Genomic DNA, 26,366 nt, shown 5'->3' on the forward strand with positions numbered 1-26,366 from the left:
AAAAGCTCTTAACATTTAGAATGTTTCCACTGCTCCTTTCCTCCTCCAGCGGGTATTTCTAGTCTATTTCCCACAGAATTTGTCCTAACGTAAAAATGTTTTATCTTAAAATGTGTTTTAACATTTATTGATCTCCCTACCATGCTTCTTTGTAAAAGATGCGTTGAATGGTTGGAATTGGTTTCCCTGTGAACACGAGACTATAAGAATTACGTTTTTCTTCAGAATTTCTTTTTAGTATTAGCATGCAGTTGACTAAATGTTTATACATTAACATTTTTGATAAGTAATGATTAAATTGAAGAAGTAAAACTATTTTGGAATACATCATTTAGTGAGCTTTATATTTACATTGATTTATATGGAGTGCCTTATTTATTTATATTTATATTTTTGAGACAGGGTCTTGCTCTGTTGCCCAGGCTAAAGTGCTGTGATGACTCTGGATCACTGCAGCCTTGAACTACTCCCAGGTTCAAACGATCCTCCCCCCTCAGCCTCCTGAGTAGCTGCATGAGACATCAAGCCTGGCTAATTTTTTATTTTTTTGTAGAGATTAGGGTCTTGCTATGTTGCCCAAGCTGGTATCAAACTCCTATGCTCAGGCGATCCTCCTGCCTCAGCCTCCCAGAGCTCTGGGATTACAGGCACCTGGCCTGTAGTGCCTTTTTTATAAGAAGCATCTGGCTGTGCCACTGCTGGGTGACTTGCAGTCCATACAGGCAGGACCCAGGTGCGTGAGCAAGTGTGCCTCCTCTGAAGGAGAGGGCAGGTGGCCTCAATGGCAGTTCTGGGAACGCAGACCTGGGACCCTGGCCCCTGTCTGAGCGACCCTGGCGGGTCTGCATCCTACGGGTCTGGGTTCCCCGCTGGAAACCACAGCCCCCTGAGCTGCTACCACCCCAACTCAGTCTCTCCATCCCCCACCCCATCCACTGTACCTGATCAGTTCCAACCACGAAAGGCTCTTTCTGGCCCTCTGGCCTTCACACCGGCTGCACCTCTGAACTTACAGCTCTGGAAGCTCTGTCACCCGCTCCTCTGGGACCCATTCCTGGCTGTCATGCCCTCACCGACTGCCTGCCTGGTGCACTTCCGGCACAGCCTCCCCCCCCTGCACAGGTCCCACCATCACCACCAGAAGAGCGTGGAGCACCTGTGAAACAGAGCCGTGACGGCAATGCGGGGCAGGGGGGGGGGGCTCTGCCTGGGGACAGTCCCTTTCCTGCCTTCAACTGCGCTGACTTCAAGGACGGAGGAACAGACCTGAAGCTCAGAGAGGTCACGTCGTTTGCTAAGGTCATGTGGCCTGTAAGCAGCAGGACCGAGCTAGGGGCATCTGATGCAAAGCTGCTGCCTCCCTCCTGGTGGATCCCTGCGGGACTCACCCCGGAGCGCCCCTGGTCCACCGGCTGCCAGGAGGCCTGATTCAGCTTCTTCAGTGCAGCAAAATGGTCCCTCACATCATCACCTCTCTGGATCAGGAAGCTCAGGTCACAAGGGCTAGTCTAAGCCATTTGAGCCCTGCTGCCTTCTGGAAGCTTCCCTGGGCTCCTGCTTTGGTGCTGATACTCTCCCAGGTCCTGAATTCTGCTCAAAAGCAGGTGCCAAATCTACTGCGCCCTGTCCCCACCTCGTACAGGCACCCAGACAGGACCCAGCACACAGCCAGGCTCCTAGGGGCCTCCGGCCTTCAAATCCACAGGGACCCACCACAAGCGGTGATTGCAAGAGACGAACCAGGCTGTGCATGTGGAGTGCCTATCAGGGGGTGTGCCATGGAGGAAGCCTTGATCCATGTTAACTGACACAGCCAGCCTGAAAATTCATACACATTCCATCTTCCTCGGAGAGGGCCCCAAAACACATGATGCCTTACGGAGCTCTTCAACGAGGCTTTAGCAATCTCTGACTCCCAAGCCCCTGTGTCATTCATCACACGGTCAGCAAAACATGCCTGCTAGGAACCTGGGTAAACCCCCTCTTGGAAGACAACTCACACCCACACGGGAGACTGTTTTGTAAATCTGGAGGTTCTGCCCTAGGGGCTAGTGGCCCAGGTTCCCCATTTGTGAAGTGGGAGGGTCTCGTTTTCCCAACTTGCAGTCCAAGGTCACTGGAAGGGATAGAGAGGTAGAGCCACAGACAATTCCCAACCCATTTAATAAGCATTTCTGGGCTCCAGTAACTGGTACTAGGGTGTTTTGGTTATTTACATGGTTCTGTGGGTTGACGGGGCAGGTCTTCTCCCTCCCACGGGGTTGGCTGGGATGGCTGATTTCCACACAGGGAAGTTGGTGGTGGCCACCGGTCTCACACTCAGGGGTACCACTGGCCAGAAGCCCCAGCTCCACCCCCAGGAGTCCCTCCACATGACTGCTTGGGCTTCCCCGTAGCATGGCAGCTGGGCGCCAAGAAAGACCTGCCCCCGTGGGCAAGGGCTTCTCCAGCCTCTGTTTGCATCACACTTGCTAATGCACCATTGGCCAAACCCAGACACACAGCCAGGCCCAGAGCCAACGCAAAAGGAACCACACAAGTGGGGACCCAGACCAGCATCTGAGGTTCTTTGGGGGCCACCAAACTCAAGTACACCAGAGGGACCTTTGAGGTGGGTTGAATTCAGAATTCAACAGTGCCTTCAATGATCCAGGTCCTGTCTACTTCTGCTCTCTGCAGAAGCAGCCTCTTCCCAACACTGCCTGCCAAGCTTCCCATCCACTCGCCTCACTGTTCAGAAGGAAGGTAAGGGCTGGCTTTCAGAAGTGTAGTTCTCCCCAAGGAGCGAGGCTCCTTTCCCAGAAGCCTTTAGTAAACTCTCTTTACGTCTCATGGGACCACTGCTAAGCAAGACCACCTGGCCATTGGGCAGAGCCTTAGGAACTGCCCTGAGCTGGCTGGCTTAGTCTTGGGTTACCTGATCCAGCCAGAGTCATTGATGGATGGACACATCCAGGATGGGTTAAAATAAGGTCTACTCCAAAAGCTCATGGTAGATTCAATCCCTTCCCAAACCACACAGTGCTACATAGTTGGGGGGGGTGGGGGTGGGAATGGTGGAGAATCAACTCCAACATCCATTGCAAGTGATTTACAGTAAAGCACCCTGCAAGGTCCAAATGGGTTACATACACCTAATGTAGTGCTCATCACCCTCATTACCATGATGATTATCATCATCATTGTCACCATCATCATCATCACCATCACCTTAATCACCATCCCTACCATCATCACCATCACCTTCACCATCACCATCCTCATCACCATCGTCATCCCCATCATCATCACCATCATCATACCTTCATGATCACCATCATTGCCATCTTCATCACCATCTTCACCAGATCACCATCATCATCACCATCCTTATCACCATCACCATCATTACCATCCTCATCAGCAAGCATCATCACCATCACCATCATCACCATCTTCATCACCTTCACCATCATCACCATTCTCATCACCTTCACCATCACCATCATCACCATCTTCATCACCATCACCATCTTCATCATCTTCACCATCATCACCACCCTCATCACCTTCACCATCACCATCCTCATCACCATCGCCATCCTCATCACCTTCACCATCATCACCATCTACATCACCATTCTTATCACCCTCACCATCACCATCATTGCCATCTTTATCATCATCTTTACCACCATCACCATCATCACCATCCTCATCACTTTCTCCATCACCATCATCACCATCACCTTCACCATCACCATCATCACCATCCTCATCCCCTTCACCATCATCACTGTCCCCATCACCGTCATCACCACCATCTTCACCATCACCATTTTTATCACCATCACCAGCATTATCATCATCACCTCTAACATCACCACCATCATCACCACCAACACTCATTATCACCATCACCACCATCAACATCATTGTTATCATTGCCGTTGCCTCCACAGAATCTCCTAACCTAGAGAGGAGCCCAGCACTGGAGGCAAAGCTCATAGCTGAACCATCTCAGGCTAGACACAGCCCCTTTGTTTAGCATCAAGTAACCGCTAAACATCACCAGTGGTACTTCCCTAATCCCAGACATCATCATCTCCTGCCTGGAATTAGAAAAACAACCTCTTAACTGGGTTTTCCACTTCTGCCCTTGTCCCCCTACCTTCTATCCTTTGCAGAGAGTCAGACAGATCCTGCTAAATAAAACGGGTAAGAGCTGACATGCTAGCCCTTCTCAGGGCTCCCATCTCAGAGTAAAAGCCAAAGTCCTTGCAGTAACCCAGAAGGCCCTACAAGATCTGGTCCTCTTCTTCTGTGTTCTCATCGCCTGTCCCTGGCCTCTTCCCAGGCTCTGCTAGGGCTTCACTGGCCTCCTGGTTGATTCTTGGACAACCAGGCATGCACCTGACCACAGGGCCTTTGCACCTGCTCTCCTGCTGCTGGGAATGCTCTTTCCTGAGATACACTCCTGGTTCACTTCCTCTTTCCCCCAGGTGTTTCCTCAATCTTCCCTCCTCAGCAAGGGAAGACCCCTCTCCAAAACTGCATCCCCACACCCTGCACCATCTGAAGGAGATCCTCACAAAAAACATTTGTTGAATGAATGCGTGAGTACAGCTTCCATCCTAGTGAAGCACCTCCAACTCCCACGTATGATTCAGTTGGTTCCCTGACTCATTAGCGCATGCCCCGAGTGAGTCTCTCCAGCCTCAGTTTCCCTCTAGGTGAGACAGAGCAAATGACACCCCTACTTCGTGGGTCCATTTGGGAGTTAAACGAGACAACGTGTAAGGCTGCTCTCTGGGATACAAAGCCTGCCCCCGCGTGAGTGGTTGGGTTTCTTACTGAGTCAGAAAAATCCATTTATGAGCCTCTGAAAGACAAAGATCCACCTCCACCTCCCCAGAGAGCCATTTTTTCCTCCCACTTGTGTCTACATCTGTGAGCACCATTTCCAGCACCAGGCACAGAGAAAATTCAACCAGGATTTACTGGATGGGTGAATGAATGGATGGATGCCTGAGTGAATGTCTGGATGGATAAATGAATGAATGGATAAATGAGTGAGTGGATGGGTAAATGGGTGAATGCATGGATGGATGAATTAATGAGTGGATAAATGAGCTAATGAATGAATGAATGGGTGAATGAATGGACGATGCATGGGTGAATGTATGGATGAAATAATTAATGGATAAATGGCTAAATGAATAGAAGAGTAAGTGACTGTATGAATGGGCAGATGAATGAATGGATAAATCAGTGAATGAATGAGTGGGTAAATGAGTGAATGAATGAATAAATGGGTGACTTTATGGATGTATGAGTGAATGTGTGAATGGATTGCTAAGTAAACGGATAAAGGGGTGAATTAATGGATGAGTGAGTGAATGCATGGATGGATGGATGAATGAATGCATGGATAAATGGGTGAACAAAGAAATGGATGCATGAGCAAATGTGCAGATGGATGAATGAATGAATGAATTGCATGAGTGAATGCATAGATGGATGATGGATGGATGGATGGATGGATGGATGGATGGGTGAATAAATGCATGATCGAATGTGTGGATGGATGAATGAATAAATGGATGCATGAGTGAACACGTGGATGGATGGATGGATGGATGAATGGATGGATGAATAAGTGGGAGAATGAATGAATGAGTGAATGTGTGGATGGATGAATGAATGAATAGATGCATGAGCAAATGCCTGGATGGATGGATGGATGGATGGATGGATGGATGGATGGATGAATAAATGGGAGAATGAATGAATGAATGAGTGAATGAGTGAATGTGTGGATGGATGAATAGATGCATGAGTGAATAGATGCATGAGCGAATGCCTGGATGGATGGATGGATGGATGCATGGATGCATGGATGATTCATGCTGACCTCTTCTCCCTCAATACCCCAGATTTAGCCTCAATTAACTCAGAGGACTCGGTGTCTCCGGTCAAGAAGCAAGAAAGCATTTTTTCACCGTTAGAAAACACGAAGCTATGGGGGTGGTGAACAGGGATGGGGGCAGTACCCAGCGGCGCCAGGGGCTGAGGCGCCGTTTCGGGCGGTCTGAATATTTGGACTTAGCAGCTGACAGGACGCCCTGTCCCTCCACAGCTGTTCCTGGGAGTCAAAGCACATCTTTGTTTGTGGGACTCCTAGCAACTGTGGCTTTTTTTGAAGGACAAGCATGAACCAGCTGTCACCGCACAAGACGTAAAGCAGGGAATGTGAAGTCTTCAGCAACGGGCTTGTAAAACAAGCTGAAAATCATTGTCTGAGCTCAGGGGTGCTTTTGCTTCTTCTCACAGCCTCTACCTCCTCACGCGCCAGCAAGGCTTGCGTAATTCTCACTGAGCCCAGCTTTGCAGCAGCAGAAAAAGGCTCAAAAGCAGACCCACCATCCTCTAAAGTGGCTCCCAATTAAATGCAGAGAGAAATGCAAACCCGACAGGCAAGGCCTATGTCAGAAACGCAGGTCACAGACAGCAGCTCTGCAAGCCAGCACACGGACAACGAATGTGCCACCCCAAGCTTGCCTATCCGCAGTGACGAGATTATGAAGACAAGAAACCAGATCAAAAATTAGCAGCTTGGCGGAGTGCGGTGGCTCACACCTGTCATCCCAGCACTTTCAGATGCCCAGGAGGGAGGATTGCTTGAGGCCAGGAGTTCGAGACCAGCCTGGGCAATACAGCAAGAGCCCATCTCTACAAAAAAATTAAAACTTAGTCAGGCATGGTGGCGCACACCCTGTAGTTCCAGCTACTCAGAGGGCTGAGGCAGGAGAAGCACTGGAGCCCATGAGGTGGGGGCTGCTGTAACTCATGACTGCACCCACTCCAGCCTGGGCAACACAGCGAGACCCTGTCTCAGAAAGAAAACAAAGTCAGCATCTTACACTGAAATATTCACAGACAAAATGATCTGATGGCTGAGGTTTGCTTCGAAATAGGTCAGGGTCAGGAGAAAGTGGGAGAGAAGAGAGATGAAACCAGACTGAACATGACCTCATGCTGTGGAAGCCAGTGTCATGAGAGTCACCCATCTTGCATATACTTTTGAAGTTTTCCATGATAAAATGTCTTCTGGTTTTGGATTTTTGGTTTTTGCATTTTTTTGTTTTGTTTTGTTTTAGATAGGGTCTCGCTCTGTCACCCAGGCTGGAGTGCAGTCAGGTTTTGGATTTTTGGTTTTCGCATTTTTTTTGTTTGTTTGTTTGTTTGTTTTAGATAGGGTCTCGCTCTGTCACCCAGGCTGGAGAGCGATCTCAGCTCACTACAACCTCCACCTCCCTGGTTCAAGTGATTCTCCTGCCTTAGCCTCCCAAGTAGTTGAGATTACAGGCACCCACCACCATGTCAGGATAATTTTTATATTTTTAGTAGAGGCAGGATTTTGCCATGTTGGCCAGGCTGGTCTCAAACTCCTGGCCTCAAATGATCCACCCACCTTGGCTGCCCAAAACGCTGGGATTACAGGCGTGAGCCACCGCACCTGGCCCTAAAATGTTCCTTTTTTAAAATATTATCTTGCAGCCATTTCTAAGCTAAGAAAGAATCAACAAAATGGGTCTCATGACAGCAGGCAAATAAAATCCTCACACACACAGCACAGTCATTCCAACGGTATGTGCAGGACTGCTCACAACTCAAGAGGATGACAATCCTAAGACGCGGGTCTCAGCTGCTTCAGGCCACATGCCCTGAAGTAACATCAAAAGGAAGAGAAGGGCACCCACAGGGCGGCCACACACACATCCTGAGGCTGGAACGTTCTGCGCCTGGAGGCAGCCACAGGGAAGGGAGCTGGGAGCCATTGAGGAGAGGGAGAAACCGCTGATGAGGCCAGAAGACAAAGGATACAAAATCCAGCCCAGGGAGGGAAACCCAGGCGCTGATCATGGATGCCTGCAGGAGGCGAGAGTCTGCTTCCTCTACAGCCCTGCATTTCCCACTTCTAGATCCATGGGCTTTGTGGGGGTTTGGGTTTTGGGTTTGAGACTGAGTCTCGCTTGTTGCCAGGTTGGAGTGCAGTGGCGCAATCTTGGCTCACTGCAACCTCCACCTCCCGGTTCAAGCATTCTCCTGTCTCGGCCTCATGAATAGCTGGGATTATAGGCACCCACCTCTATGCCCTGCTAATTTTTGCATTTTCAGTAGAGACAAGGTTTTGCCATGTTGGCCAGGCTGGGCTTGAACTCCAGAGGTGGGTGGCCCACCTGCCTCGGCCTCCCACAGTGCTGGGATTACAGGTGTGAGCCACCGCACCCGGCCTTTTGTTTGTTTTTTCGGTTTTCATTGAGTCAGGCTCTTGCTCTGTCACCCAGGCTGGAGTGCAGTGTCACGATCCCAGCTCACTGCAGCCTCCACCTCCCGGGCTCAAGAGACCCTCCCACCTCAGCCTCCTGAGTACTTGGAACCACAGGCTTGTGCTATGTGCCTGGCCCAGATTCCTGGATTTTTATAACAATAAAAAAATGTAATGTTAAAAAAGAGGAGGAGGAGGAGGAGCTGGCCCCAATCCTGCAGATCTCCCTAGCGAGCAGAAAATGTTTCAGCCCTTGAGGCGCGAGGAGCCAGTGGCCTCTCTCCCTTTGGTGACAAAGGCTCCAGGCTCTCCCAGCAGGAAAGAGGGGCAGCTGCCTTGAGCTCTCCATTCCCTACTCAGCGCTGGTGGGGAAGCGACTGCCCTCCCCAGGATAGTTCCCTCCTGCAGAGAGGGGAGGAGCCCACGAGCCCATCCCAGCCCTCCCTTCAGCGTTCCTGTTGCACCTAAGCCTGGCATCCCTTTCCTGCTCAGTCTCCTTGGGGACATGGGCCAACCGGAGTTCCCGTCTACCACAGCTCGACGGGGCCCAAGTCTGTGAGCCTGCTTCCTCTCAACACCTCCCCAGGTGCCCCAGGCCCCCCAACCTCAACAGGTCCAAAATACCTACCCTCCCCACTCCTGAGTTCCCTTCCAGTCTCATGGATGCCCACAGCAGAATCTGAGTGAGTCTCCTGGGACATCCACCAAGCAAAGCTGAGTCCTGGGCCCAGCCTCCAAAACTCCCCCTACCACCTGGGGCCCAGGTTCGCACCCACGAAACGGCCACAGAATGGGCCTTCCAAAAACACCACCCAGGCTTCATCACCCTCTTCCTTCCTAAAATGTGCTCATGCTTGGAAACAGATTGAAACCAAGAAGCGATATAAGAGCATTCAATGAAAGAATGGGCCTTGGTCCTGAAGGAGACCCCAAGACACTTAGGAATGTAGTCTCCCCTCTTCTTTGCCTGGAAAATCCTCTACCCACCCTTGAGGATGTGGCTGAAGGCTCACTGGGTCTATGAACAAGGGACCCACCCTCCAGGGAAATGGGTCCCTTCCTCAGTGGTCCAGCAGCAACTAACACAACCATGAGACAACTGGACAATAATCCACGTTTTATTTATTTGTGTTTATTTTTGTTTTGGGGGGTTTTTTGATACAGAGTCTCGCCCTGTCACCCAGGCTGGAAAGCAATGGTGCAATCACAGCTTACTGCAGCTTCAACCTCCCAGCCTCAAGCTATCCTCCCACCTCGGCTTCCCGAGTAGCTACAACTACAGATGCATGCCACCACGCCCAGCTAATTTTTTAATTTTTAGGAGAAGAGTAGAGATGGGGTCTTGCTATGCTGCCCAGGCTGGTCTCAAACTCCTGGGCTCAAACAATCCCCCTCCCTCAGCATCCCAAAGTGCTGGGATTACAGGCGTGAGCCACGGTGCCTAGCCCACCCACTTTTAAAGTACTGGTCCCTTCTAGAAAAGGCTCTCAGTCAGGAGAGGAGGATACTGCTGTGTCCCGGGGTCCTGACCCTACACAGACAGTGGTCAGCCCAAGGTGCATGTCGTGGTGTCAAGTCCTCACCTGGAACTGGGGGACGGTGCTGCCCTGTGCTCTCAGGGCTGCTGTGAGGACAGGCGACACCGCACACTCACAGTTCTCGGCCACACACCTGACCCCAGGCAGAGCTCAGCGAGCGTCAGCAACTGGAGTGGCTTCCTCATTCCGTGGGGAGGAGAGAGGTGGGGGTGCAGGGCCCATCTCAGGAGGACTGATCTTTCCCCAACGAAAACGTGTGACCTGGGCAAGCCACCCGCTGTCTGATTCTCAGAGTCTCTGCCTGACAAATGGGAACAGGGTCGCCAAATTGCTGACAAGATACTCCGTATGACAGGGAGCCCCACGGGGACGGGCCCCACTCGACAGTCACATTCCCCTCCAGGGAGGGCCCTCCCCGCGCGACCTCCCTTCGCCTGGCTTCTCTTCACAGACCCCCACCCCCAGCCAGCTGGTGAATTCTTCACACCCTCTGGCAGGCAACAGGGCTATTTTTAGTGAGCAGGGCTCAAGAATAGAGCCATGTCGGGACCCACGGCGCCCGTCAGAGTGTGAAAGCTGGTGCCTACCTCCTTCTGGGCGCCACGTGCTCCCCGTGGCCAAACAGAGCACAGGGGCCAGTGCTAGACCAGGGCTTAGCCTCGGGCCTGCATGAATCCAGCCTCTGCCCTGGCACCCTCCACCTAACGGACAGCCCCACTCCCTGCCTGGGACAGGGTGACTTCTGCACCTTCTCTGGACCTTGGGTCCCCATCCACATACTGGGTGCTGAAGGCACAGCACATGCGGTATCTCAGTCCACACATCTGCAGGGGCTTGTCAGTGACGACAAAACGTGAACCAGCTGGGGGTCCAGGAGCTGCGGTACTAGAAACCACACAACAAATTTCACGGGTTTCAAAATTTTCAAAATTTGCCGGGTGCAGTGGCTCACGCCTGCAATCCCACTTTGAGAGGCCAAGGCAGGAGGATCGCTTGGACCCAGGAGGCTCAAGGCCAGCCTAGGCAACATAGCAAGACTCTGTCTCTACAAAAAATGTTTTTTAATTACCTGGACATGGTGGTACACACCTGTGGCTCCAGCTACTTGGGAGGCTGAAGCAGGAGGATTGCTTAAGCCCACGAAGTCAAAGCTGCAGTGAGCCAAGATCGTGCCACTGCACTCCAGCCTGAGCGACAGAGCAAGACTCTTGTCTCAAAAAACAAAAACCTTACAGCACCAAACAGCCAGGACCACGGGCAAGATCTACGCAGACCACCATCACCTCCTGGGTGAGAAAGTCCTGAGGTTCTTCTCTACCCACGAATCAGACAAAGCAAGAGGCCTTGTTGTCACTGTGGTCTCAGACAGCATCAGCCCTGGAGACCCTTTCCAACAGGCTCCATGGAGAACTGCAATGGTCCTGCAGCCCCAGACCCCCACGGGACTTATTAGCCAGAAAATGCGAGGCATGTGGAAATGACTGTCCTCTTTAAAAGGTTGTTGGCTTTTTCTAGAAGGTTAATGAGCTGTGTATGCATTCACGGTGGGCAGGTCCGCCCCGAGCAGCCACATCCCACCCAAGTCCAAGCCCCAGCTGCTTCTCCTCCTAACTGGGTGGCCCCAGGGAGCCTGCTTAACCTCTCTCTGCCACCCCTGCCAAACAGCCTCAGAGGGCCATTGGGGAGCTCTAGAAAGATGATATGGCTGGGCCCTATGGCCCAGGGACTGGCCATTGCACATGTCATCTGATGCAAACTTCAAAGCCCAGGCTTCAGCCTCTGTTGAATTCAGCTTCTAAAGCCTCCTGGGCTCACGTTTCCCCTGATTTGCTAACCTCAAGGTCTCTTCTGCCGAGATCCGGCAGGGTTTTCTGCAAACGGAAATCAGATTCTTTGCATGTTCAAGCCATTAAGCATCTCCTCAGATGAGGCCCTGCCATTTGCCAAATGCTAGTTTTGTTTTTTCCATGTTGCCCGAAAGGGAAGCAGAAAGTCCCAAAGCCTAAGCCAGAACTGGGAGGGGGCGGTGAAGGTTCGGAGAAGCCAGGACACAGCCCCCTTCAGCTGTCTGTGAATTCAACAAACGAGCATGTTTTTCCCATCACCTGAGAATCCAAGGCAATTTGTGGAAAAACAGACTGCAGAGATACACAGGTGGGAGGAAGAGAAACAGCGGCAGATAACAGACAGCTGTACAGGCCAGCGGCACTGCTCAGGCCAGAGGCCTGTTTTAATTAGGGCAGCAGAGAGCTGGAGTCGCTGCCAGGAAGGCCGCCCCAAGGGTGAGGTGCGCTTGCCCGCACCCGTCTGGCGGCTCCAGTAATGAGGTCCCCACTGGAGGCCCAAGGCACAGCACAAACACACATGGTGCTGCTCAGTTATCACGCTTCTTGGCTCCCAGGAGCTCAGCGATGCTCCCCCTCAGGCTCCCTAATCAGGGCAAGCCGGGAAGGGATCGGGATAGAACCCAAAGGCTTCCACCTCCCTCCCCAAGGCCTGGGACACACCCTCCAGGGACAGCCTTCATGGTCCTGACACATCCCAGGGTCCCAGAGCATGCAGGGCTGCTTCCTGAAGCCCTGAGATCCCTGGCCAAGGCGTAACTGCCCTGGGCACTCCAGGGAGGGTGCAGAATCACTTCACTCCAATCGCTGACACCAGGTGAGGAGACTGCACCTGCCACCACCCCGGGGCCCACCCTGGGAGCTACTCGACTCTACAGATGGGCTGTGCAGGTGCTCTCCCAGGGGATAAGGACACCCCACTCTGGTCCCAGGTGGACACTTGCTGTGTGGGTCAGTGCAACAGGCCAAGGCTCCCTCTTACTGGGTCTCAGAGCTCTGCTCGGTTCAGTGAGGTGGGGACAAGGTGGCCTCCTAGGGATCTTCCTATTTGCTAACTCAGGCCCAGTGTAGAGAAGAGGATGACTCAAGGCTACACCAGCCTCTTTCTCAGTGAGTGGGCCTGACTGTGTGGTCCCTCTGGATAGCTGGGCCAGCCTACAAGGGGCAAAGCATCATCCCGGAAAAAGCCCCTTAATGGACTCTGCTGCCATACAGCCAAAGGCCCACAGAAAAATGGTGATGACGATGACTATGACAGTGATGATGAAGGTGAAGATGATGGTGATGGTGATGATGATGGTGGTGGTGATGGGGATGGTGATGATGGTGATGATGGTGGTGGTGGTGGTGGTGATGGGGATGGTGATAGGGATGGTGCTGATGGTAATGATGGTGGTGGTGATGGGGATGGGGATGGTGATTGTGGTGATGATGACTATGAGGTGATGATGGTGGTGGTGATGGTGATAAAGATGATAGTGGTGGTGATGATGGTGGTGGTGACGGTGATAAAGATGATAGTGGTGGTGCTGATGGTGATGATGACTGTGATGGTGATGGTGGTGGTGATGGGGATGGTGATAATGGTGGTGGGGATGGGGATGATGATGGTGATGGTGGTGGTGATGGGGATGGTGATGATGGTGGTGGGGATGGGGATGGTGATGGTAGTAATGGTGGTGGTGATGATGGGGATGGTGATGACAGTGATGATAACTATGATGGTGATTGATGGTGGTGGTGATGGTGATAAAGATGATGGTGGTGGTGCTGATGGTGATGATGACTGTGATGGTGATGATGGTGGTGGTGATGGGGATGGTGATGGGGATGGTGATGATGGTGGTGGGGATGGTGATAAAGATGATGGAGATGGTGCTGATGGTGATGATGACTATGATGGCGATGATGATGGTGGCGATGATGATGGGGATGGTGGTGATGGTGGTGGTGGTGGTGTTGATGGTGGTGGTGACAGTGATGACTATGATGGTGATGATGATGGTGGGGGTGCTAATGGTGATGATGGTAATGGTGATGAACATGATGGCGATGATAATAATGGTGATGGTGGTGATAACAGTACACACATAGATTTTACTGCTTTATATACTCACAACAATCTCAAAGTAGGTTTCACTATCCTCATTTGACACCTGAGGAAACTGAGGCTCAGAGAATGTTATTACATATAAATAACATCCACAACTCTCTCCTTCCAAAAGACGTTTTAAATCCTGTGGTATCTGAGTGAGATTGTGTGTGTATGATGGTGTGCACGGGTGTGCCTGGGAATAAGACCACTCCAGCCCAACACCTGTGTGATGAGAAGTCCTGGTTCTGTCTCACCCTGAGCCGTCTCCCTACAGCTGCAGCTCACCCTAGGACACCATGGACACTGCACACTGACAATGCCTAAATCACCCACTCTCAGTCTTCCTTCCCCACACAGGCAGGGAAGAGGCAGGTGCAGGTGACATGTCCTCACCAGGGGAGGAGCACAGGCTTAGGTGCCCAAGAACTTGAGCTGGAACCCTGGCCCTGCTCCTGAGGAGTTTGGGGACCTTGGACAAGGACAGGGAAGGAAAACGAGGCAGTGAGGTTGACACTCCGCCTCTCACAGGATCCTGTGCAAAGGCCCAGGGAAAGCCTTTGATCAAGCCCAACCAGCAATACTGTCATCCTAGAAGGACGCAGTCCAGGGGAGTTGCAGCCTCCCCCACAACCACATTGCATTATCTCCCTTTAAATCAAAGGTCTTCAACATAATTTCTACCCTTCTTCAAGCTTATGTATCTCCCGCGCAACCTAGGAAAACACTGTTATCAACTGACAAGAGCAAAGTCACGCAGCCTGTGACAGTGGGGATAGCTTTTTTTAAATTTGTATTCATTTTTATTTTTATTTTTTTAGTTTTTGAGACTGAGTCTCACTCTGTCACCCAGGCTGGAGTGCAATGGCGCGATCTCGGCTCACTGCAACCTCCGCCTCCTGGGTTCAAGCAATTCCCCTGCCTCAGCCTCCTGAATAGCTGGGATTACAGGCGCATGCCACCATGCCTGGTTAATTTTTGTATTTTTTGGAGACACGGGGTAGGTTTCACAGGCTGGTCTGTTTGGCCTGTTGGCCAGGCTGGTCTCAAACTCCTGTCCTCAGGTGATCCGCCCACCTCAGCCTCCCAAAGTTTGGGGGTTACAGGCATGAGCCACCACGCCCAGCCTGGGATATCTGTGTTGAACCTGAAGTTGGATGGAGGGATCATTAGGCCAGCAGATGTGCACACCCCACAGGTGGATGTATCTGCAAAGGATTCTCTGCCACACTCTTCCTAAGCAGGGAAGCAGAGAGAACAGCAGGCAGCCTCAAAGTCAGGGGTGCGCCAGACGCCCTGCAAACTTGGAAGGAATTTTGCTCTACTCGCCAAACCACAGCTGAGCAGAGGCAAAGCTATGAAGCTCAGCTTCTAATACACTGGAAAAAGCAAAGTATTTGGATGCCGCACAGAGAGACATCACGTGAAAGGTCAAGAGACGATGCCTCCCCTGCCCACTCCCTCTGGAACTGGCTTCCTGAGCCATCAGCCTGTTTCTTTAGAGACCACAGCCAGAAAAAGGAGCCCATTGGGCTTTCAATATGGAAAGTGAGTTTTCCTATGTGCAAAACAAAAGGCATGACACAGACACACACGCCCTGTGCAAACGCTTCCTTTTCAAGCCAGCCTTACAAAGAGGAGCTTTTAATCCAACCATCTGCTTCCTCTGTTTCTTGTCCCACCTAGCTCTCGGATCCAGAGGGGTCAGAGACAGAGGGCGCACATGGTTCTGATTCTCGGGGCCGAGGGCACAGGACCCAGCACAGATACTTCCTGCACACAAACAGCTGAGATGACCCAGAGACATCATTTGGCTCAGCTCACACTCAGCGGTCAGGCTGACTCTAAAATAAGAGCTTCACTGAACCTGCCTAGAGCCTGGGAGCTGGGGAGGGGCCCAGAAAGGATGTGAGGAGTTTAGCTGAAACACAGTTGCCACCAAGGGGGCGCAGAAAGTAATGGGAGGCTCCAAGTTCAGTCAGGCTGGAAAGGAAGCAGAATCTGTGGCCTCTCAAAAAGCTAAACATGGATCTACCAAACAACCCAGCAATTCCATCCATGGGCATCTGCCCAGAAGACTCAAACAGACACCTGCACACCCCTGTTCACAGCAGCACTAATCACAAAACCAAAAGGTGGAAATGGCCCAAGTGTCTATCAACAGACGAATGGATACACAAATGGGGTGTGATCATGGAGCGGAATATTACTCAGCCCTGAAAAAGGAAGAAAGCATTGCCACGCGCTGTGCTGTGGATGTGCATTAAAAACACTGTGCTTAGTGAAAGAGCCCATCACAGAAGGTCATGTATCATGATTCATTTAAGTTACATGACAACTCATAAAAAATATTCAGAATAGGCAAGCTCATAGAGAAAGTAGATTGGGGTCCTCAGAGGCCCAGGAGGGGGAGATAGGAGTGACTGTGTAATAGGTTTTGAGCTTCCATGTGGAATAATGAAAATTTTGGAAACAAAGAGTGGTGATGACAGCACAATATTGTGAATGTAATTAATGCCACTGAATTAAACACAAAAAATTGTTAAAATGGTCTGGGTGGCAGTAGTTCATGCCTGTAATCCCAGCAGTTTGGGAGGCTGAGGTGGGTGGATCACCTAAGGTCAGGAGTTCGAAGCCAGCCTGGTCAACATGGTGAAACCCTGCCTCTACTAAAAATACAGGTGGCGGGTGCCTATAATCTCAGCTATTCAGGAGGTTGTGGCTGGAGAATCGCTTGAACCCAGGAGACAGAGGCTGCAGTGAGCTGAGATCGCACCATGGCACTCCAGCCTGGGTGATAGAGTGAGATCCCACCTCAAAAGAAAAAAAAAGTTAAGATGGCAAACTTTATGCAACATGTATTTGCCACAATGAAAATGAGACCCAGAGAGAAGGCTGGTGGGCAGGTCCACGTGCCAGTTTTTAGGGTTTGGATGTAAACGTTGCACTTGCAGGGGACAGAGATGTTAGAAACGAGATGGAGCTACAAGTTCATGAACTCCCACTTCATACTCCTCCCGCGGCGCCCAGGGAATGGCTCTGCCCAGGGCCCCCACAACTAGTCCAGGCCAGGCGACCAGTCATGGCCTGTGCTCACCTGTGACAGGTGACACTTCTGGGCTGAGGCCATCCTGTGCCTCCATGAACAAGGAAGCCCATGTGGATAGCGGAGCCCCAGAGCTAGGCAGCCTGGGCCTCTGAGCTACCCCACAGCACGGCGTCCAACAGACGGGCTCAGGACCATGGACACGGCATCGGCCACAGATGCCGGAGATGATTGCACATCCCAGCCCATCTTCAGTCAGAGCCTTCCAGACCTCGGCACTCTCAATGACCACAGGCTCATCAGCCAGAAGATAGAGACACAGAGAATTCGTGTGAGTGGGTTGTGTCTGACAACAGGGTCAGGAACCAAAGCGACAGTTCACCTTCCTCAGATTGAGGACATGAGGATTTCTAAAGGGCCCTGACCCCCCAACTTCTCGGTCACTCAGTGGCCTTCACTGTGCTCCGCAGAATTCAGATTCTGAAGATGGGTGTGGATGTCATCTGGCCAGAGCTAGGCTTTGGAGATGCTCTCAGCTCACCGGGCTGCCTCTGGAAGGAGAAAAGTTCAGGGGACTCCCAACGCCAGAGCATCTGCCTCTCACCAAGGCTAATTCCGCAGGAACAAGCCATGCAGAGGGACACATGAGCTTCAGAGAAGCACCAGGACCCTTGGGAATTTCATGCACCGATTTGGGTATTTAGGTGGGTTTTTGTTTTTTGTTTGTTTTGAGACAGGACCTTGCTCTGCTGCCCAGGCTGGAGTGTAGTGACACAATCTCGGCTCACTGCAGCCTTGAACTCCTGAGCTCAAGCACTCCTCTCACCTCAGCCTCCTGAGTAGCTGGGATTATAAGTGTGCACCACCAGGGCCGGCTAATTTTTTTTTTTTTTTTTTTTTTTTTGATACGGAGTTTCACTCTTGTTACCCAGGCTGGAGTGCAATGGCACCATCTCGGCTCACCGCAACCTCCGCCTCCTGGGTTCAAGCAATTCTCCTGCCTCAGCCTCCTGAGTAGCTGGGACGACAGGCTGTGCCACCATGCCCAGCTAATTTTTGTATTTTTAGTAGAGATGGGGTTTCGCCGTGTTGACCAGGATGGTCTCGATCTCTTGACCTCGTGATCCAACTGCCTTGGCCTCCCAAATGCTGGGATTACAGGCATGAGCCACTGCGCCCGGCCAGGCCCGGCTAATTTTTTAAGAGATGAGGTCTCACTATGTTGCCCAGGCTAAGACACATTTGAATCCCAGGAAGATTCTGAAATATCCATTATCCTGGCTACTCTCTAGCAATGCCTTGTTCCCTGTGGCCCCAGCACCCCCACAGGCAGTAACTTCCTGCAGAAATGAACAAAGCTGTGCCACCACGCGTTCATCAGCTCTCCCGTGCCCAAGTACAGCAGGTCCTGAGACAACAGCAACGTTTCCTTCTGCAGTTCTGGAGTCCAGACGTCCAGATCCAGGAAAAGCAGGTGGAAACCAAGGTGGTGCAGGGCCATGCCCTCTGGAGGCCCCTGGCAGGCCCCTCCTCATCTGTTCTGGTGGCTGCAGCCCCCTTAGCCTGTGGCCACATCTCGCCAACCCCTGCCTTGTGGTCACATGGCCTCTTCTCCTTCTGTGTGGAATCTCCTCCTGCCTCCCCTTATGAGGCACATGTGATGGTGTCAGGGCCCTCCTAGGAAACCCAGGACTACTCGTCCACCTCGAGCCTCACTTCATCACATTGGCAAAGTCCCTCTGTGCCACTCAAGATCAAGATGACACATTCAGGTCCCAGAGACTAGGCCATGTGTATCTTGGGGGGCCTGGAAACCTCCCAGGATGGAGTAGCCATGCCCAGCTACTCCAGTCACATCTAGCTACTCTAGTCATGCCCAGCTACTCCATCCGTGCCTAGCTACTCTAGCCACACCGAGATACTTCAGCCATACCCAGCTACTCTAGCCACATCTAACTACTCCAGTCATGCCCAGCTACTCCATGTATGCCTACTCCACGTATGCCTAGCTACTCCATGTATACTCTAGCCACACCCAGATATTCCAGCCATGTCCAGCTACTCCAACCAAACCTAGATGTTCCAGCCATACCCAGCTATTCCAGCCATGCCCATCTACTCCAGCCAAATCCATCTACTCCAGCCACACCCAGCTATCCTGGCCACATCTAGCTACTCCATCCATGCCTAGCTACTACAGCCACACCCAGCTACTCCAGACACACCCAGATACTCTAGCCACATATAGCCACTCCAGTCAGGCCCAGATAACTCTATCCATGTCTAGCTAGTCCAGCCACACCCAGCTTCTCCAGCCACACATAGCTATCCCAGACATGCTCAGTTACCCTAACCACTGCTCAACCACAGAAGCAGGAGCTGTTCCTGCTTGGGGTAACTGGGCACCCTGGACCCAGAGTATCCAGCCTGAACTGGCCACACACTCTGGAAAAGGTAGAGTTTTCAGCATGATGTGAGCAGTTGGGAGCCAAGGCCCCTGAAGGCCACTCCTCTGCATAGCCCCTGCCAGCCTTTCTGGGTGAGAGTCCAGCAAAATGTATCAAAAGCCTGTTAAAAACATGCACACCAGCACCCACCAGGATCTTAACAGGCCCACCTCTGACCCAGCAACCTGAATGCCCGGACTCTCCTGCCTAACTGCCGCCTTACGACTCGCAGAAACATTGTAGCGCAGAGAAATTAGAAACCTCCCACGTGACCTTGGCAAACCCAGCAGCTAATAAACTCTGATTCATTCTTACAATGGAACACTGTGCAGATACTTGCAACAATTAGATTTGTGCTTATATGGAAGGACTTTTTAGACCCATCATCGGCAAGGAGCAGAGCCGAGAACAAGGTATCTAGTGTGTTCCCAGGGTCCCCACCTGCATTCACGGGCACACACCTGCAAACACACAGGGCGGCTGGAGCCTCCCCGGACCACCACGTGGTCACTCTCAGGGAAAGAGAGAAAAAGACACTTTCTCTTTGTATTTTATACATATGGAGGTCATTTAGATTTTATATAGGACTGGTATCAAAATGTGTTCAGTTAAGCTAATGAAGAATTATAATTTGTCAAAAAATTGTTTTTTTATCTTATTTTAATTAATTTATTTATTTTTTGAGATGGAGTTTCTCTCCTGTTGCACAGGCTGGAGTGCAATGGCATAATCTTGGCTCATCACAACCTCCACTTCCTGGGTTCAAGTGATTCTCCTGCCTCAGCCTCTGGAGTAGCTGGAATTACAGGCACTCACCACCACGCCCATCTAATTTTGTATTTGTAGTAGAGACGGGGTGGGGTTTCTCCATGTTGGTCAGGTTGGTCTCAAACTCCTGACCTCAGGTGATCTGCCTGCCTCAGCCTCCCAAAGAGCTGGGATTATAGGCATGAGCCACTGCGACTGGCCTAAAAAATTATTTTAAAAGAGAGAATTTTCCAAAATGTTACACATCCTTTGATCATATCAAGAAATTTACCTCAAAGAAAGAAATAAGCAAATACTCCACAATGAAAATGCGAAAGGATGACCATCAAATGTTTATAAAATAAAAAATGCAGGCCGGGCATGGTGGCTCACACCTGCAATCCCAGCCCTTTGGGAGGCCAAGAAGGGCGGATCCCTTGAGGTCAAGAGTTCGAGATCAGCCTGGCCAACAGGAGGAAACCCTGTCTCTACTAAAAGTACAAAAATTAGCCAAGCATGGTGGTAGGCGCCTGTAGTCCCAACTATTCAGGAGGCTGAGGCAGGAGAACCGGCTGAATATGGGAGGCAGAGGTTGAAGTGAGCCGAGATCACACTACTGCAGTCTAGCCTGGCCAGCAGAACAAGACTCTGTCTAACATAATAATAATAATAACAGAGATTTTAAAAATGCAAACAGCCACAGTAGGAAAACAGCTGATTCACATAGAAACTGACAGCACAGACTGCTGTGAAACCCTTACCGGCAAGAAAAGGTGCTGAGGACACCGTTAAGTGTGACAAACAGTGTAGAATGAGAAGCTACGATAGATAGGATCTGTGACAAGGAAAATCCTTAAGGACTACCCCGCAAATATCCCCAAGGATTATCTCTAGGCATCAGATGGAAACATTTTTGCTTTAAATCTTTTCAAAATTGTCTTCATTTTTCCAATTATGTCTACGATCAACATTCCCACACATGGCGTCCGAGCTCCTTCACAATCGGACCTCTCCTTGAATAACCCTGGCCTCCTCTGTCCCCTCACTGCGACCCTGCAGACTTCATCTACTATCACCTCCTGCCTCGGGCTTCCAAGCTCCCAGCATTGGCAGGAGCCTTGGGAAGGGTGCCTCCTGGCCCCATCTCCCCTACAAGGCGATGAGTTTGACAACAGCAAGGCACATCCATACATGCCAAAGAGGCTGGAACACGAAGCCCATGGTACTCAGACCACCCAGGCCTTTCTAGGTATAGGGCGAGGGGAAACCGCAGACCCAGACCCAGTATTTGAGGAAGGCAACTTGGCTCTCCTAGAGCAGGGACTCAGCTCCGCGGCAGGGCAGCTGCATGCAGCACAGTATTTCGGGAAGCCACCCCTGCCTGGTGATCCCACATTTCCAGAAAGCTGTAACACGCTTCTCCTGGAGCCGAGCATTCCATGACCCACAGCCCATGAGTCAAACAAATGGCAAAGCCTCCCTGGAGGCTGGGGAGGGTATTGGTACTGCTGGGGCGGGAGACAGGTCTGCCCACCTCCTGGAGGCCAGGGAGGGCAGCGGTGATGCTCAGGCGAGCGGCAGGGCCTGCCTACCTCCTGGAGGCCAGGGAGGGCAGCAATGATGCCAGGGCGGGGGATGGATCTGCCCCACCTCCTGAAGGCCAGAGAGGATGGCAGTGATGCCCGGGTGAGCAACAGGGCCTGCCTACCTCCTCTCGTTGTCATCCAGGTGAGCGAACAGCACATTCTTGGAGATGGCCTTGGCCAGCGCAGTCATGGTCTTGTAGTCCTTGGGAATCACCTGAAGGGAACCGGAAACATCAGCACGTGAGCCACTCTGTCCTGATGCTGTGACGCGACCTGAAATCTCCCTATTCAACCCTCAGCTTGGTGTTACCAGGCAATGGTAAAAAGAGGCAATTTGAAGTTTAATGTGTATTTCACCACTATTTTTTTTTCTTTTTTTGAGACAGAGTCTTGCTCAGTTACACAGGCTGGAGTGCAGTGGTGCAATCACAGCTCACGGCAGCCCCCATCTCCTGGGCTCAAGAGCTTTTCCTGCCTCAGCCTCCCAAGTAGCTGGGACCACAGGCGGGTACCACCATACCTGGGTAATTTTTTTTGATTTTTAGTATAGGTGAGGTCTCACTATGTTGCTGAGGCTGGTCTCAAACATCTGAGTTCAAACAATTCTCCCTCCTCAGGCTCCCAAAGTGCCCGGATGACAGGCACAGGCACCCGCACCCAGCCTCTTACTATTTTTGAAATGCAGTCACATATGACTTAATGATGAGAAGCATCCTGAGAAGTTCCTCATTAGGCAATTTCATCATCATGCAAACATCACAGAGTAACTGACACAAGCCTAGCTGGTACAGCCTACCGCGCACTGAGGTTATAACATGATAGGGCCCATCACTCCTAGGCTGCAAATCTGTACAGTATGTCATCATCCTCAACACTGCAGGCAGCTGTAACACAGTTCAAGGTGTATCGAAATGTATCTACACAGCCGGGCACGGTGGCTCACACCTGTCATCCCAGCACTTCAGAAGGCCGAGGCAGGTGGATCACGAGGTCAGGAGTTCAAGACCAGACTGGCCAACATGGTGAAACCCCGTCTCTACTAAAAATACAAAAACTAGCCAGACGTGGTGGCGGGCACCTGTCATCCCAGCTACTCAGGAGGCTGAGGCAGGAGATTCACCTGAGTCCAGCAGGTGAAGGTTGCGGTGAGCCAAGATCGGTTCACTGCACTGCAGCCTGAGTGACAGAACAAGACTCCACCTCAAATAAATAAATAAATAAATAAATAAAATAAACATATCTACACAGACAAAAGGCTCAGTAAAGCATGGTATCATAATCTTACCGGACCACGTATATGCAGTCTGTCAATGTCCAAAAAGCAGTCATGCAGTGTGTGCCTGTATTCAATAGTCTGTTACCAACTGCAGTCACCCTCCCATGCAAAGATCTCAAAACCCATTCATCCTGTCTGTCTGTCTGTCTGTCTGTCTGTCTGTAACTTTGTACCTTATGATCAGTAATTCCCCATTCCCTCTCTGGGTGAATTCTATGAGCACCTCAGTTGCCAGGATATCCCCCACTTAAAATAAAACCATGCCGGAAGGTCTTTTAGGCCACACTAGCTTATGTGGTGCTTGGGTTGCCCAGGAAGTCCCCGTCTGTCCAGGTACAACTGCAGGCCGCACAGGTTTAAGCATGCCGTGTGTTTAATGCAGAGAACCCTGTGCAGACGTCTTTGAGAGACAGCACTGAAGTCTCCTAAAAAGCCACACTCCAGGCCGGGTGCAGTGGCTCATGCCTATAATACCAACACTTTCAGAATTGCCTAATTGAGGTGGGCAGATCACGAGGTCAGGAGTTTGAGACCATTACATGGTAAAATCCTGTCTCTACTAAAAATACAAAAATTTTCTGGCTTTGGTGGTGCACCCCTATAGTCCCAGCTACTCGGGAAGCTGAGACAGAAGAATCGCTTGAACCCGGGAGACGGAAGTTGCAGTGAGCTGAGATCGCACCATTGCACTCCAGCTTGGCAACAGAGCAAGACTCCACTACCACCCCCACAAAAAAGAAAGAAAAATGTAAGTGTTGGCCAGGCACGGTAGCTCATGCCTGTAATCCCAGCACTTTGGGAGGCCGAGGCAGGCAGATCACGAGGTCAGGAGTTCAAGACCAGATTGGCTAACATGGTGAAACCCCATCTCTACTAAAAAAAAAAAATGTATAGAAAATTAGCCGGGCATGGTGGCTCATGCCTGTAATCCCAGCTACTTGGGAGGCTGAGGAAGGAGAATTATTTGAACCGGGACCCAGGAGGTAGAGGTTGCAGTGAGCCAAGATCGTGCCACTGCACTCCAACCTGGACTACAGAGTGAGACTCCATCTCAAAAAAAAGAAAAATGTAAGTGTTGACCAGACACAGTGGCTCATGCCTGTAATTCCAGCACTTTGGAAGGCTGAAGCAGGTGGCTTACTTGAGGTCAGGAGTTTAAGACCAGCCTGGCCAGCGTGGTGAAACCCTGTCTCTACTAAAAATACAAAAATTAGCTGGATGTAGTGGTGGGCACCTGTAATCCCACTACTCGGGAGGCTGAGACAGGAGAATCGCTTGAACCCAGGAGGCAGCGGTTGTAGTGAGCCAAGATCATGCCACTGCACTCCAGCATGGGCAAGAAGAGTGAAACTCCATCTCAAAAAAAAAAATAAAAATAAATTTAAAAAATATATATATATATCTATATATACACACATATGTGTGTGTGTGTGTGTGTGTGTGTGTGTTTGTGTGGTTTTTAGTTTCTATTTACAGAAAAGTTGCAAAGATCATTCCCGCGCACCTTGCAGGTTCCCTGATGTGACCACCTCATATCCTATGATGTATTTATCACAACCAGGGAGGCAACGCCAATACATGACACTGAGCCCCACACCAAATCTGTTCTTCCTTTGCTTTCCCTGAATGCCCTTTCTCTGTCCCAGGACCCCATCCTGTCTCCCCAGTGCCCTCTGGTCCGCAACAGTTCTTCAGACTCTCCTCATGTGCCGTGAGCAGGGCTAGTCAGGTATTCTGCAGAACGTCCCAATATATGGGTTTATTTGAGGTTTTTCTCGTCGTTAGACTGAGGTTCTGGGTCTTGGGAAGACCCCAGAGGTGGAGTGCCCTGATAAGTTTTAATAATGCTTGTGCTAGCTTTAATTAGCTGATTATAAAAGCATTAAGCACCAGGGAAAGGAATGGAAAATGCATGTTTAGTGGGGACGGAGTGTCCGTTCTGCAAGGCAAGAAGGTTCTGGAGATGGTGGTGGTGATGATTCCACAGCAATAAGCATGTGCTTAATGCCACCCAAGTGTGCACTCAGAAATGGCTCAGGGGGTACTGAGCATTGCACTGTGTCTCCCCAAAATTCACATGTGGAAGCCCTAACCAGCCACACAATGGTGTTTGGAGAGAGGCCTTTGGGAGGTGGCTGGGGTTAGACGGGGTCATGAGAGGAGAGCCCTGATTAGTGGGATTCGTGTCTGTATAAGAAGAGACCAGAGAGGCTCCAGGAGCATGGGAAGCACACAGCCCAGGACAGCGCCTCTGCTGACTCCAAGGACCTGGGTTCCAGTGAGTCTCCTCCCTTCCCTGAGCCTATGAGGATCCGTAAGCCGCCATGGGGCTGCAGAGACCCCACACAGAGCTGCTTCCATCAATTCAAGCTCAGCTAATCTGGCAAAGACAGTAACAAACCCATCTTGCCCAGAACTACCTCTGCCATCACCCATGTAGTCCTCCCTCTGACCATAATAACACTGAGGCCCCCAGGAGGAGGACGGTGCCCCGTGGGGTTCCAGGGAGCTCACGGGTGACAGCCACATGCCAAGGCCTGGGGACAGGAACCCCGTGAGCCTCACCTTCCTGACGTAGGACACGGCGTCCTCCTCGGTGTACACCTCAGCGCTCACACCCCCTCGCCGACGGCGGGCCTTCACCACGGGGTTCGGAGGGGTGGGCGACACCTCCTCATCGTGGGAGTCCGACTGTGAGTTCGACTTCTGCCGCGCCAAAATCTGCCTGTTTTCTTCCTGCGTGGGAGACGAGAACACAGAAAGTAAGTAAGAACCTGGCTGTCGTGGCCGGGCACGGGGCTCAAGCCTGCGATCCCAGCACCGTGGGAGGCCTAGGTGGGAGGATCGCTTGAAATCAGGAGTTTGAGACTCGGGTACACTTTGTGTCCCCATACAAATCTCATCTTGAATTATAATCCCCATAATCCCCACATGCCCAGGGACAGACCAGGTGAAGGTGATTGGATCATGGGGGTAGTTTCTCCCATGCTGTTCTCAAGATAGTGAGTTCGTTTCTCACAAGATCTGACGGTTTTATAAGGGGCTCCTCCTCCTTCGCTCAGCACCTCTCCTTCCTGCCACCTTGTGAAGAAGCGGCCTTGCTTCCCCTCGCCTTCTGCTATGATTGTAAGTTTCCTGAGTCCTCCCCAGCCATGCTGAACTGTGAGTCAATTAAACCTCTTTATAAACTACCCAGTCTCAGGCAGTTCTTTATAGCAGCATGAAAACAAACTAATACACCCTGTCTCTACAAACAAACAAAAAAGAATTAGCTGTAAGTGGTTTCACTTAAAGTCGTATCGTTTCTTTTGCACAGGCTGGAGTGCAGTGGCATGATCTCAGCTCACTGCAATCTCTGCCTGCTGGATTCAAGTGATTCTCCTGCCTCAGCCTCCTGATTAGCTGGGATTACACGTGCATGCCACCACACCCAGCTAATATTTTTAGTAGACATCCTGACCTCATGATCTGCCCGCCTC

The 26,366-nt window shown here is 51.1% G+C and overlaps 2 protein-coding genes across 2 annotated transcripts in view; both read right to left on the reverse strand.

Annotated features, from left to right (window-relative positions):
• Window positions 1–26,366, reverse strand: part of PRKAR1B (protein kinase cAMP-dependent type I regulatory subunit beta) — a 152,677-nt gene that overhangs the window by 103,302 nt on the left and 23,009 nt on the right. The window contains exons 2-3 of the mRNA XM_039471551.2: window positions 25,453–25,623; window positions 21,734–21,825 (exon numbers count right to left, since the gene is read on the reverse strand). Of these exons, the coding sequence (XP_039327485.1) occupies window positions 21,734–21,825; window positions 25,453–25,623 (263 nt within the window). The remainder of the gene's footprint in view (window positions 1–21,733; window positions 21,826–25,452; window positions 25,624–26,366) is intronic.
• On the reverse strand, window positions 942–21,726 carry LOC141585703 (uncharacterized). Its single transcript, XM_074406577.1, has 2 exons — window positions 21,618–21,726; window positions 942–21,559 (listed from the first exon to the last, which is right to left on the reverse strand). The coding sequence occupies exon 2, from the start codon at window positions 13,736–13,738 to the stop codon at window positions 12,866–12,868; it is 873 nt and encodes a 290-aa protein (XP_074262678.1). The 5' UTR covers window positions 13,739–21,559; window positions 21,618–21,726; the 3' UTR covers window positions 942–12,865.

The sequence above is a fragment of the Saimiri boliviensis genome, chromosome 1 (assembly GCF_048565385.1).
Source record: "Saimiri boliviensis isolate mSaiBol1 chromosome 1, mSaiBol1.pri, whole genome shotgun sequence".
NCBI lineage: Eukaryota > Metazoa > Chordata > Mammalia > Primates > Cebidae > Saimiri > Saimiri boliviensis.

What these genes read in the sequence shown, in the direction of transcription:
- LOC141585703 (XM_074406577.1), bottom strand. Translation starts at nt 13,738, where the DNA reads ATGTTCATCACCATTACCATCATCACCATTAGCACCCCCACCATCATC.